The sequence below is a fragment of the Mercenaria mercenaria genome, chromosome 2 (genome assembly GCF_021730395.1).
Source record: "Mercenaria mercenaria strain notata chromosome 2, MADL_Memer_1, whole genome shotgun sequence".
NCBI lineage: Eukaryota > Metazoa > Mollusca > Bivalvia > Venerida > Veneridae > Mercenaria > Mercenaria mercenaria.
The window spans coordinates 16,609,944-16,623,709 of NC_069362.1; the positions used below are offsets into that span (position 1 = coordinate 16,609,944).

The 13,766-nt window shown below is 34.0% G+C and overlaps 1 protein-coding gene across 1 annotated transcript in view; it reads right to left on the reverse strand.

Moving 5' to 3' along the window:
• LOC123543226 (plexin-B-like) overlaps nucleotides 1–13,766 on the reverse strand; it is a 53,214-nt gene that overhangs the window by 24,729 nt on the left and 14,719 nt on the right. The window contains exons 5-15 of the mRNA XM_053530984.1: nucleotides 12,816–12,916; nucleotides 11,961–12,090; nucleotides 11,702–11,849; nucleotides 10,375–10,480; nucleotides 9,704–9,806; nucleotides 6,440–6,538; nucleotides 5,445–5,540; nucleotides 2,276–2,378; nucleotides 1,537–1,691; nucleotides 1,125–1,309; nucleotides 874–976 (exon numbers count right to left, since the gene is read on the reverse strand). Coding sequence (XP_053386959.1) covers nucleotides 874–976; nucleotides 1,125–1,309; nucleotides 1,537–1,691; nucleotides 2,276–2,378; nucleotides 5,445–5,540; nucleotides 6,440–6,538; nucleotides 9,704–9,806; nucleotides 10,375–10,480; nucleotides 11,702–11,849; nucleotides 11,961–12,090; nucleotides 12,816–12,916 — 1,329 coding nt within the window. The remainder of the gene's footprint in view (nucleotides 1–873; nucleotides 977–1,124; nucleotides 1,310–1,536; nucleotides 1,692–2,275; nucleotides 2,379–5,444; nucleotides 5,541–6,439; nucleotides 6,539–9,703; nucleotides 9,807–10,374; nucleotides 10,481–11,701; nucleotides 11,850–11,960; nucleotides 12,091–12,815; nucleotides 12,917–13,766) is intronic.

Genomic DNA, 13,766 nt, shown 5'->3' on the forward strand with positions numbered 1-13,766 from the left:
ATAGATTTTATCAAGGCAATTATTTTCACAAAAATTCATGAAGATCAATTGAGAAATACATCCTCTTTCGCACAGACATGGTTTTCCTTTGATTTGACCTAGTAACCTAGTTTTTTTTACCCCAGATGACTCATTCTCAAACTTGGCCTAGATTTTATCAAGGTTATCATTGTGACAAAATTTCATGAAGACCAGTAAAAAAATACCGCCTCTATCGCATACATAAGGTTTTTCTTTGATCTGACCTAGTGACTTAGTTTGTAAACCAAGATAACCCATTTTCAAATTTGACCTAGATTTCATCAAGGTAATCATTTTGACCAAACTTCATGAAGAGCAATGCAAAAATACAGCCTCTATCGCATATACAAGGTTTTTCTTTGATTTCCTCTAGTGACCTAGTTTCTAATCCCAGATAATTCATTTTCAAACTTGACTTAGATTTCATCAAGGTAATCATTCTGACAAAATTTCATGAAGATCAGTTGAAAACTACAGCCTCTATCGCATACACAAGCCAAATGTTGACGGACGACAGACGACGGACACCGAGCGATCACAATAACTTATCTGACCATTGCTCAGGTGAGCTAAAAACAGATTCGCACATTCTACGTGGACATGAAGGCATGTTTTCAGATTATTTCACATATCAACTTTGTTGTCATTTCATGTCGTTTAGAGAAAAATGCATGGTACAGATTTGAAAATGTACACTTGTGTTGACATTTATACGTAGGTTTGTTTTTCTTTCCGTACGCCGGGTGCAGACTTTGTTCTATTGTTATCCGGATAAATATCGGTACGACATGACTTCCGTTTTATGAAAAGTGCTGACCTACAAAAAGCTGGATACATTGCCTGCAATAATACCTTATACGTAAATGTAGGCTCTGAAATTGAAGTTTTTCCATTCACGGTTACGTCAATTGTTCCTGTAGTTTCATCACTTGCTTTCCCCGTTGTGCATACCAGCCTAAAATAACAGTAATCTAACTAAAGTAGATGTTTACTTCAATAAATGACCATGCATAAATCAACGATTTAGTTTTAGTTAAAATTAATCTTGTAAGTATTAAAGTGAAAATTTCATGAAATCGTGGAATACATGTATTTTACTTTACCTTGACGGCACCTGCGTTTCAAAATCGTCACTGTGAGGGACATCGTAATCTTCTAAAAAACTACTTAAGGAGCACTGTCTACCGGCAACTGTTACACCTTCAACTTCCGAAACATTCCTTCCTAAATTTGTTCCAGATAAAGTCAGCTTAGTTCCTCCTTGCACCGGACCGTCTTTTGGAATAACCTTAGCAGGAGAAAGTAAAAGAAGAATTGATAGTATTTGTCAGGTATCTCTTATGTAAAGACAGCATAAAACGAAAAATTTTCTTGTATCTGTTGGTTTGGAAAGTAACATTTGATTTTGTATGTAATTCAATACCATAAAAAGAGCATAAAGTAATGTGCTGTTCTATTGACTAATAGTTCAACGATACTGCTTTCAGATACATTTATCAAACCAATTACAATTACCTTTGTGATGATAGGTGCCGGGCATATAGACAGGCAGCTTAATTTGCTGTAAATACACTTGCTGTTTCCGCACCAGTCGCAAGTATAACGTGTTTTATTCAAAGCTCGGCAGTGACTGCAGTCCGATGATAACTCTTGGCAACTGTACACTGTCACTAAAGAAACGAGTGTTGTATACTGAATTCATCTCTTTATGATGTTTTCATATTTAATATCACAGGCTTGTAAGTACAATTGAACGCGAAGTTATATGAGGTATAAGTAATGTGATGTTGTTATCAAAACTAACCTCAATGAAGACGCTCGTAATTTCTTATAAACCAATGCACTGTTTTAAAATGTAAAGAAAACTATTGATTGTGTAGTTCCGATTCATCTTATATCACGTTAGAAAGTTATGAATTGAATGAATTTAAATAAAACAGGATAATAGAAAATTTGCTAGTTTTTCATGTGAAATATTTTTCAAATGTTCAATAAATGAAATATTTTGATCTTTGAAGGGAGAAACTTATTAAATATAGTGTATTTCGATTTTGAACCACATTTTAAATATAATGTATTAATAAAGAGAAAAGGTTATGGTTTCACAAATGTCACAATTCGCATGAATATGAACAATATTATAAGATCTTCCAAAGTAAATTTACATATTATGATAATAAAACGTTTACGTTGAATCCCTGGAATACATAGGCAAACCATACGCGTCTTATCGATTAAATAAGAAGAAACATACCCGAATTATTAAATACGTCGTTTATTTCAGCTAACATGCCATTTTGTGAACCATATGATATAACAATTCTGTAATGTTTCTTGCCACTTCCAGACATCAAAATCTAAAATGATTTTTTTTTGTAGATTACAATCTATATACTGCATTTTTTACGAAATAGCGTGGTATTACTTGAAATAATCAACGATATTTACACCCTTATAAATATCCGTTGAATAGTTGAAATAAACAGTTTTGTAAAAATAAAATCTCTGAAAAATATTCTTTGGAAGCTTAAAACGAAACCAAGCTACATAATAGCAGACTTGGTTTATTCGAGTCTGTTCAAGAGAGGTTATGGAATTTGCAACACCCTCGCCTCCCCTAGCTCCGGTTTTACAGTAAAAATGAACGATTCCATGATCCCAAAGGATTAGAAAATTTAACACTAATTCCAAGTACGGGAGTACTTATTGCAGCCACCACACGGCACTAAAAGATTGCTGTTTTGAGTTTATAATAAATATCTTCATAACACTAGAATATATGAAAACACTTAAAACATTAATAGTTTTCACACTCCACAAACAGCACCGGCAATGACACTGTCCTTGCAGTAGAACAATATGGCTGACTTGGTTCATTATTTGCCAAAAGTGCTTTCATGAACTACTTTGAGATGTTGAAACAAACAAAACATAAATTACAATAGATATAAGACATAAAACAGCGTATTGATTGATAAAGTGGAAGTCGTTAAAATGGACACTACTTTTAAGATGTTTGTAATGTTTGCAAGTTTATATGTGCTGTAGTATATTCAAACTATATTACCATATATTTTAACATGTTTGTCAATACAGAAAACGTAGAACAATTGCCTGTTAAGCTGGGCTTTAATTAGTGACAATTAACAGGGGAAGTTTGTGATTTCAGAACAATCAATCGCCACAATTGCTAAAAGTTTGAGAGCATAATAGATATTTGGTAAGACAAAAGTAAACTTCTTTGACTTGTATTAAGCTTTTTTCAGTTTGGAGGTTTGCACATGAGTGCTAATCATATTATCAAAATGGAAAAAGGTAGTATATTAAGCATTAACATCAGATGTGTCAGTCATTAAATGTGTAATGTTCTTTACTAAGATTGCATTGTACTTTTTCTAATAGTAATCACCTGTGTTCAGTTTAAATGAATCTTGCTTGATTTTCGTATTCTATATATATCCTAGATGAGCAACATCATATTTAATAAATGAAATAAGGTTGGGTGGGTGCGCACAATAAACCGGTTTAAGCTCCCCAGTGGTGTTTTTGCCACTGACCGTTCCAAGGCGGTGCCCCACTGTGTTCCTTGTTTGTTAGTTTTGTCCTCGTGTATTTGCTTTGTGTGTGCGTACGTGCGTTTGTGCGTGTGTGTTTGTCTGTGTTTGTGTGTCTGTTTGTGGTGTGTACGTCTGTGTGCTTTGGTTTCGTTTTTGGTGAGGCTGCGTGTTTGGAACATGGCATTCCCTGTTTGATATTTGTCCTTGATTTTTTATTGCATTTCTTGAAAAATCGTATTACTTGTTTTAAAAGTCAGAGAATACTTGGAATGGCAATTGCATGTTTTGTTATATAGAGATTTCTGTTAGCTCTGCCCAATGAAAATGTAAAGTGTAGACGCCATAGTTTGCTTTTCTAAATATAAAATAGCATAAGGGTACCCGGCTCACTATTTTAAGAGATTCTGTCCTTTTGTTTATTGTATAAGACGTGATATTCATATGGGATATGTATTAAATATTTGTAAACTTTATTATATACCTTTGGAATAAGCCTTTGAATACTATGGAGATATAGTTTATAAAATTTGAAAAATTAAACATAGTCCTTATTTTAATCAGATATTTGTAAAATGTGTTCAAGGGTTTATCAAAAATCGTTTACACAGTGCATGTTGGCTGATTGACCCATCTACACTTACCGCTACGCTTTCCTACTTGATGGTACGATGACAAACAAATTGTAAGACTCCTTGATGCTTTTCTCCTAAATCCGGAGGGAGTGCAATTTTGTCTTGCAGCTTTCTGAGTCGTGCCCTTAATAGTTAGGCTCTTGGTGCTCTGACTTCAGACAAGTTGTTGAGTACGTCGGTGTAATTATACCTTAGATTTACCATAATTTTATGTTTTACTTAATATGATCTGGTATGTTTTCACTAATGTTAGGGCCTTTCTCCCAGCGGGGAATAATTCTGTTTACATTGTGTTATTTAACTTGTTGAAAACAGGTTAAGTAAGAGTTTCTGACTGTTTCAAGGCGGTGCCCCTATTTTCAACTTGTTTTCTGTCTGTCTTGTACTTTGTGTTGCGTATGTTGTCTTGTTTGTTGTTAGCGTTTCTTTCCTCTTTCTTCTCACTCCCTATATCGCCGCCCCTTCCCCATCCTTTCCCCTTGCATTTGCACTCCCTTGCTTTGTCATCCTCTCCCCTTTTTCGATGAGTAAGTTATCTTGCCCACCTTAATTTTGGCTGTGCCCGATTGTTGTGTTCCCTGCTTATGTGTGTGCGTGTGTGTGCTTGTGCGTCTATGTGTCTTGGGCGGTGCCGTACAGTGTTGTTATATCTTACTTGTCTATCTATGAAAGTTAGTTATGTGTGTGGGCGTGTGCTTGTCATTTGCACATGAGTGTCTGCGCTGCTGTGTTTTACGTTTTAGGGTAACTGTGATTAAGAAACTTAGCATACCCTTTTGAATACTCATCCTTGTTTCCAATTTTTCCTTCGTTCTTTACCTCTTCCTCCCCACTTTTTCTATATTTTACATAACATTAGTATGTACTTTTTGGATTTTTTAAGCAGCCCATCTATAATGTTTTTCCGTTACAGATTCTTTTTGTTGTGGGCCTGTTTTGCAAATGCGTGGCACTGAGACTGTGTTTGTGGTGCTCTGAGCTTCCGAGAAATCTACCCTTACCTATTATATTTTGATGCACGAAACGATTTTGATATGCCTCAGAACACTATATTTGTACATAGTCTTTGAAAAGCAGTAAAAGCGTATAATAAAATTTTGTAGTGCGTAATGTCCAATTTGCAATTAAACCGAGTTTATCGGCGTATCTTCAAGTTATTTTTTGATCCAATACAAGTTAAGACAGTTTAAATGTTTTGTTACAAATAATAAATTTGGTCATTTTTTCAACTTACGTTAAGTGAACATGTGATGGAATTATTAGCAATAACATCAGCCCGAACCTCATGCAACGCCTCCGGTACGATACATTTATAGATGAGCGTTGGATCCTGAAGGATAGATGGTTGCAAAAATGCATTCTAGTACTGAGCACAATATCAACAAAGAAAATAGCAAGGACTGTTTGGAACAGTTGTGATAAATTACAAATTTGATTTCATACCAAACACACTATTCCTATGTACCTTAGGGAAAAATAGGTTGCTTCCATTGATGTAATAAACTAAACAATAACAGAAAAATTATTCGCGCATGATGATAACAGGTAGGACAAAGTTTTCAAATTCCTATTTTATAAATAAAATTGTTGTACTGAGAGCACATATTTGCTTGAACTGTACAATATAGATATAATGGTTACTGGATATAGGCCTACACTTCATATATTCTAGAAATAACTTGCTTGAACTATACACTATAAAGACAATGGTTATTGAAACTAAGCAAACATATAATTTATTCTAGAAATAACTTACTTGAACTGCATACCACGGCTATGATGCTTTTTCGAAAACAGGCAATTGCCTAATAGTATCATATTCTTGAAATTTCTTTCTTGAAATTTAACTATAAAAATAATGCTTATTAGTTTACAGTAATTTATTTTTGCTCTCGATTTCGATGAAAGCTTACAGCTTATTTGAACCACTCTTGAATCCGCTTCCTGTAAATACCAGCACTGGTGTCATATGAGAAGTCATAGTCATGAACCCTGAGCCGCTAGAACCCACAACCCCTGGTTGAGCGACCGACACCTTAACCACTAGACCACCGCTACTCCATAGTAATGCTTACTGGAAACGGGCAAATAACAACTAGTAACATATTCTAGAAATAACTCGCCTGAACTTTACACTAGAGAGATAATGGTTACTGAAAATAGATAAATACTTGCTATATTTTTCTAGATGCATTTGAGTCACATAAAAGTTAAATATACGAATATTACTAGTACGAGGTTCGCAATCTTGATCTCTACAGCAGTTTCAATTCCGTTTGGTATGAAGTAGCTTCCTCTTTGGTCAAGTACTTGAGGGCAAGCAGTGATCTATAAAAAAGTAGAATACATATTAGAACCACCGTTTTATAGAACAGAAGAATACAAATATGTTATATATAGTATGAAAATTCATAATGATAAAACCAATGCGATTAAACAAATACCGATAAATATTATAAAGATCCAAAGATAAAATGCAATATGCATAAAGCATTAGAACCCGCTAAGTCGTACATATAGAGCAGGGACGTAATCGCCTAACGTGCTTGTAATTCCAAACACTATTCATGATCTGATTTAATTGTAAGTTAAAATGAAATAGGAAAAGTGGAAACTCTACAGGTCGCTCAGCACGACAAAAACAAAAATGCTTCAGGCTCGGTTTGATTGAACCTGTTTATTGACGGTAGTGGAATACATGCTACCGTCTAACATTTATACATGCTAAAAGTACAAAAACCAATTTGGAGACATGTGTTTATACGGCGGTGCACATGGAGCCTTCAATGATACACTAGCGTGTAATTCCATTGAAAGGGCGTATGGTCCCCAGATAAAGGAATGGGTTTGCCTTGACCTAAACGAGAAAACAATGGGCAGACCTAAACAATCTGGCATTTAGAAAGGGGATCTGAGGTTATGAAGTCAACTTTAATTTGCATGCATATATCTCAACATATCTGTTGTAGAAAGAAAGTCATAGCATTTGTAGTTCAATTGTTATGGGCCAGATCATATTAGTCACATTAGTGCCATGTGGTTTTTAGAAAACCTAAAAAAATAAGTAACCAAATTTATAAAGTTGCCATCATGATATCGTGTCAACTTAGAATTTGAAAGTATCAAATTTGTAACTTATAGACATGTACAGTTCAGATGGAATAACTCTTAAATCGATTTTGGATTAATTTGTCTGAATTATGAAAGTGTTCGGAAAAAAAAGCAAACAGAAGGTTAAGTTGTGCATGTTTCGTCGACCACCTATTTATACACAATGATGCATCAGCAGTTTCCGCAACCTTTAACCACTTCTTTTGACTCTAGAATTGCTATCGTTAATACAAACACTATTCAAGTATTGATTCATCTCCTCCGATAATTCTGCGACGACCATGCCTTAAATTGACATGCAAGACGAAATATATGCATGAATTATGCTGTACCTAAGAATTATTTTGGACAGTTTAAATTTGAATTAGCTATATGTCATATCTAAACTGATAAATAACCTGTGTATTTTTAAGTCATATAAAGCCGTATAACTGTAAAATACATAAAATAAATACTTGTCAATCGTAATCAATGATTAATTGTAGTTTAGACCCACACAGCTGATGCAGAGACATAAATTGGTCATGAAACATTTCTTGAAAGTAACTATGATTTAGCATTACAAAAAGAGTTATATTATTGTATTTCACCAAGCTCCATGTTCTGTCTTAATATTTATTTTAGTGGATGTTGACTAATCTGTAGATTATTAAATTGCCGTGGCTTATGAATCCGATAACCTGAAAGGTAAACGTTTTATTACTTCGATTTTATTTGTGACTTACGTCAAATGAAGATAAATTCATACTGATTATGAACATTGACTGACACAAAGTGTGAAAAGGAGGCTTTCTTGACCGATTGCTTAAGGTTGCTGTCATGTAATCAGTTGCTCCTCACTGATGCGGGTTCGAAACAATGCACGGGGTGTAGAATTAAAAGAATTAGTATTAAACGCTGCAAAATGGCTACATAATTAAAATTTGTGTCGGTGCGTTTTTTTTGTTTTGTTTTTTTTTTGGTTGGATTTAACGTCGCACCGACACATGATAGGTCATATGACGGCTTTCCAGCTTTATTGGTGGAGGAAGACCCCAGGTGCCCCTCCGTGCATTATTTCATCACGAGCGGGCACATGTAAAACTGTAAGTGTAAAAATCACTCAAAACAGTAGTTACACACACACACACATATATATATATAGGCTAAACAAAGAAATGCTGGAATATCTTGACTTGTAAGTGTAGTGTAAGACTTGACACAATGACTTATAAAGGTAAATGTTTGTGCAAAGTTAAATCCTTGTATGTATACTACAACAAAACAAAAGTTATATACGGAACACAAAAGGAGCAATGCCCTCTAAGATTTAAGCTAGATGTGTAGATCATGCATGCAACACATTATCTACTTATGGTAAATGTTTGTGCTAAGGTATTTGATAAATATCCATCCATGCAAAGGGAATAGACTAGATAAGAAGAAAAAAGAACATTATAACACATTTTGACCTCAAAACTTGAGGTACAGGTATGAAACTTGAATGCGACACGGCGTCTTGTTATGGCGAATGTCTATGGTATGTTACTGAAATACCATTGCAGGCATAGAGAAGTTATACACGACATTAATGTTTTACCTCTGTGTATAACCTTGGCCTTTAAGATACTGGCATAGGTCTTAAAAGAGACAGGCTGTCTGGTTGTGGTGACTTTGTTCCAAAAACAATTGATATTCTGGCATGCATATAAATTTATACAGAAGAATGGAAAAACCTTTAATCTGAGACCTTGACATTTTAGGTAGTGACATGGTTCCTAAACGAGAATGTTTTGCCAAGTTATTTGAAAATCCAGGTATGTATAAAAGCGGTTACAGTTGAAAAGGAAAATGACCTTTGATAGTTTACCTTTAAGTCTGACATTGACCTTTCAGGTAGGCTATGCATTTTCGATGTGGTAGTTGTCTTGTTATGTTGGTCATTTCTACCAAGTTATCTCAAAATAAAACTGAGCCCAAAAAAGTGAAAAGCTGAACATGTTATGATTCTGGTTGTTTAAAAACACTAAATTCTGACAAGATAGTGTTTTATTCATTCAAGTATCACATCCCATTTTTAAATTATCTTTTATTGTCAGTTTCTTCCCTCATAATTTTGTTTCCAGTTTATAAATTCTAGACATTTTAGTATGATTTTGCGACATTTTAGAAACGGGATAAGCCGTTGTTTTTCATTCGTGAAAGAATTGAAATACATTGTGTATCTTTCCCCACCTTGATTTTAAACTTCATTTTGCATATTGCTTATTCACATTGCATATTTTTCTTTAAAAATCTACCGTACTTTTTCAATATATGAATATCATGCTTTTCCAATGCTGATATTTTAAAGATAAAGTAAAACTATGTCTATTTTCAAACTAAAATTAAGCAGGTACTGACTTCCGAGACTGACTCCACAGAACATGAATTCGACATTTGACAGGTTGCAGTTTTTGAACACCAGTGACAGTTCGCACCATTAGTACTAACACATTCGGCACACCTAAAACAATCACAAATCAACAGTATGTTTTTCTTATATACCTGCAAATCAATACGAACTAACAATAATCGAATTCTAATCTGCTCTAATTGGAAATCAGATTCTGTATCATGAGTGAGCCTGAACTACTTCAAAACATATTGTGATCAGGTGAATAAATGGCTATTTGTTTCAATTTTGTTTGAAATTTGCCGTATTTTACTACATTACATTAATATAGATATGATACAATTCGTAACACGATAATTTGCTCTCAGAGTTTTGGATTTTTCGTACTTGACATACTTTTTTACCATCACCATCAGCAGCTTAAGTGATTACCTCCCTTCATATGAAGTATATTGTTGGCATTTTAGTAAAACTAAGACTGACTTGTTTCCTCCACATACATTATATCCGTAAACATGAAAAAGAGATTACTTATTTGACCATTTCACGAAAAATGGTTATCTGGAATAATAACAATTAACTAGCTGACGTTTGTGGCAAAGTATTTCCTAGGTTTCATCTCACCAAACCTCTCAACTTAGATAAAAGGTAAGGATAGGTCTTTCAAATCATACATTACCTTTTAAAGTAACCACATTCATAATATAAGAACGGTGCCGAAGAAAGTACAGCTGTAGTTCCTAAATTGGTTTTCAGTAGTAGTTCAATAGCAGCTTCTGTATGAACTGTAAACAGAAGGTATATTTGCGATATATTCAAACAAAATGTTTGCCAGGGAAAAAACCGTATCCAGGATATTTCTGGAGAAACACCCGCCTCAACACCCCCTGCTAGCATTGTATACCGTTAGAATGCATGCATTGCGTTTTTCTGGTATCCGAAAGAGACTTTTAAGTTTTGCAATTTGGTCGAACTGATTGAATTTCATTTTGCAGCAGTTTCTTTAATACATATTGGTAGTTTAAAAAGAATTTATCAGACTATTGACTTGAATGTAAAATATATATGCATAGCTTTCTAGTTTTATTTATAACATCAATATATTTCAATTTCTACTTTATGTGAGAGTGTGAAGACATATTATTCCTGAACTTCATCAATTACAGCTTTCTAACAAACAGCAATTACATAACCATATGAAAATGTTATTTACTAACTGTTTAACTGATCAATAGATCGTTTGTGCAATTCTAGACCAACGTAAATACATGTACTGTGAAATCATTGATATTGTGGGGGACTAATTTTCGTGGATTTCGTGGTTGAATCAATCAACAAAATTTAATCCCAACGAACAAGTAAAATTTCCATTCATATTATAATAAAAAATGAAATCAACGAATTCATATCCCCACAAAATTGCCGTTATGACCAAAACCCACAAAATTAAATGATTTTACAGTAATTGGCAACTTGTTACAGACGTTTTTGTTTGAACAGTGATTGAAAATAATCAAGACATCTTATAAAGATCTTTCAACAAAAAGACGGACAAAATCGTTCAGCATTATTTGTTTCCCTAAAACCAACCGGTTCTTCAAGGCTTCTTCACAACACTGATATATTGTTACTAAAATACCATACATGCAGGAAGATTAATGGTATCATTGATAATAAACGAACGCTATCAATCTATGATAGTAGCTTCACCATTCATATAGCCCAAAAACCTTTCAAATTAGAAAATATCTGAACCCTCCTATCAAATACCCTACCTAACCTATGTGCAATGTGACCTTACCAGAAACCAAAACACCAAGCTACATTTAAATCATACAATTATAAAGAAAAAGTATACACCTAAGTATTTGACAAAAAAAACATATTTCATACTCTCAAAATTTTATTAAATATAAATTATAATTTACATTAAGGCTATGTATAAGATTTCCGAAAAATTTTTGTTCTACACCATTTTAAATTCTAAGATAATCGTATGTTATTACCGGATACTGGAGGTATTTCACAGAACACCGTGTTCATAGTTAATTGTTGAGCTGCCGTAATGTTAATCAAGTGCAGTCCTCGAAGGAACCTACAAGTGTATATTCCGTTGTCCTGCTTAGCAGGAAAATTTTGAACTGTTATAGTGACCTGAAAACATATGAAATGCATTAACCGACATAAAACTACATGGTATTTACAAGAATTGGAATGTATGTATTTCTTCATCCTGTAAAAGTAGACTCAAAAATTCCAACTTACAGTTAGATTTGAATGTTTGGACAATGTAGTGAAATGAATTCCCGGTGGTTCAACTGAAATTAACACGCATTCCTGGTGAGACGACAACCAGTAATCGGTAGCATTGGAACACTCCGAATGTCTCGTAGCTCTGAAATGAATTGCAACGGATACAGAAGTTGAAATACAAGCAGTTGCTAGGAACAAATATATACACTACCAGTTATTAATAACTCCGTATAAATCAGGCATTATAAAGACAATACCCTTGTTTTGGGAACTAAGCCAGACTCAATGAACAAAAGCGTGCAAATGCAACCAATGTCAATGTTTGGTAATATTTTTCGTAACCTCGTATAAAATATTAAGCTTTTTATACACCCTTGGTAGCCTAGAAGCAGAGCGTCCGTTTCGGGTTGGGGAGTTCATAGGTTTTCTCCCTGACCATTTCATACTAAACACGTGAAAAAGTGATACTAGCTTCCTCGCTTGGTGCCCAGCATTTAATGTAAGAAAATAGTTCTATGGATGGACAGGCCAGTGCCTGTATACTGTGAATGGGAGGGTATCATATCAAGTGTCTACGTCGTTATTTTATAGTGAGACGGCACTATAAAGTTGGACATTGTGATGCTCACTGCTACAAGTAGACACCGTCGTTTATGACTGAAAAATGTGTGAAACAAAGATGTTAAACTCGGACACACGAGTTTATAAAAGTGTTAACTGTATGTGCAAGTCAAAAAGTGCTGATAGATACTGTCATACAAGTAACCGAACCACACTTGAAGACGGCATGTATAAAGCAAATTATTTTAGTAGCATTTTCAAATTGCTTTCGATGTTGTCTTGCTAAGTATAATAAAATATACTCACCTTTCTGAAAATATACACCACCCACATAAAGGATTTCTCACGGCCATTGTTTCAGCACAAGTTTGACATTCCGAGCAGTTAGTGTTAAAATAACTTATTATCTGCCAAAATAATAGGTGATTTAAATTACGTCATATCTTATTTAGGAAATAATATTTAACAGAATTATGTCTTAATAGTTTTAAGCACTCTAAATCTGTTACACGACTGTGAAATAATTTCACGAAGGAGTAGACATGTGAAGTCTTACGCAATACATGGAAAAAGTGTTAAATGTACGTGGTGAATTGTTAAATAAAATTTCAGTTTGCGATTCGAATCGCGGACTGCAATTGCAAAGCATTTTTTGGTTTGTAATTAGAACAGCATACTGATTTTTCAACAGCTTTTTTTAAACTGCATTTTTGATAAGATGTTTAAAGGTTTACTAGACCCAAATTTCATATTTAAAACATGAAAAAAAACACCAGTTTATGTAAACATAAAATTATCGAGTTTATATGTATTGACAGTACTGTGCATTAATTAAAAACAGTACACACTGTATACAAGTGTAAATGTGTACTACCACTAATAAATTGGAAGATTTTAAATAATCGACTGCCACTGCATGCCATTTCTTTATGAGCGTAGCTCTACATACACAGTTAATTTATATATACTCAGCTTCACAAGTTACCACCCTAATGGCCCTTATATTTTAAAAATCACATTGAAATGTGTTAAAAGCATAGCACGACTACATTTTTGACGCAACTGAGGCGTCACTAGTGTAAAGATTTGTCAAATTCGATTAACTCCATTTGAGGCATGGGCTGCACGTGCAAAATAACTTTTTCAAGCAATGTCGACATGTACGAAAATTCTATCGCAAATCATTCATCGCACATGAAAGTTAGCCAATAGACTAAAAGGAATACGTTAAAAAACAGAATATCCTTGCTAAGAATG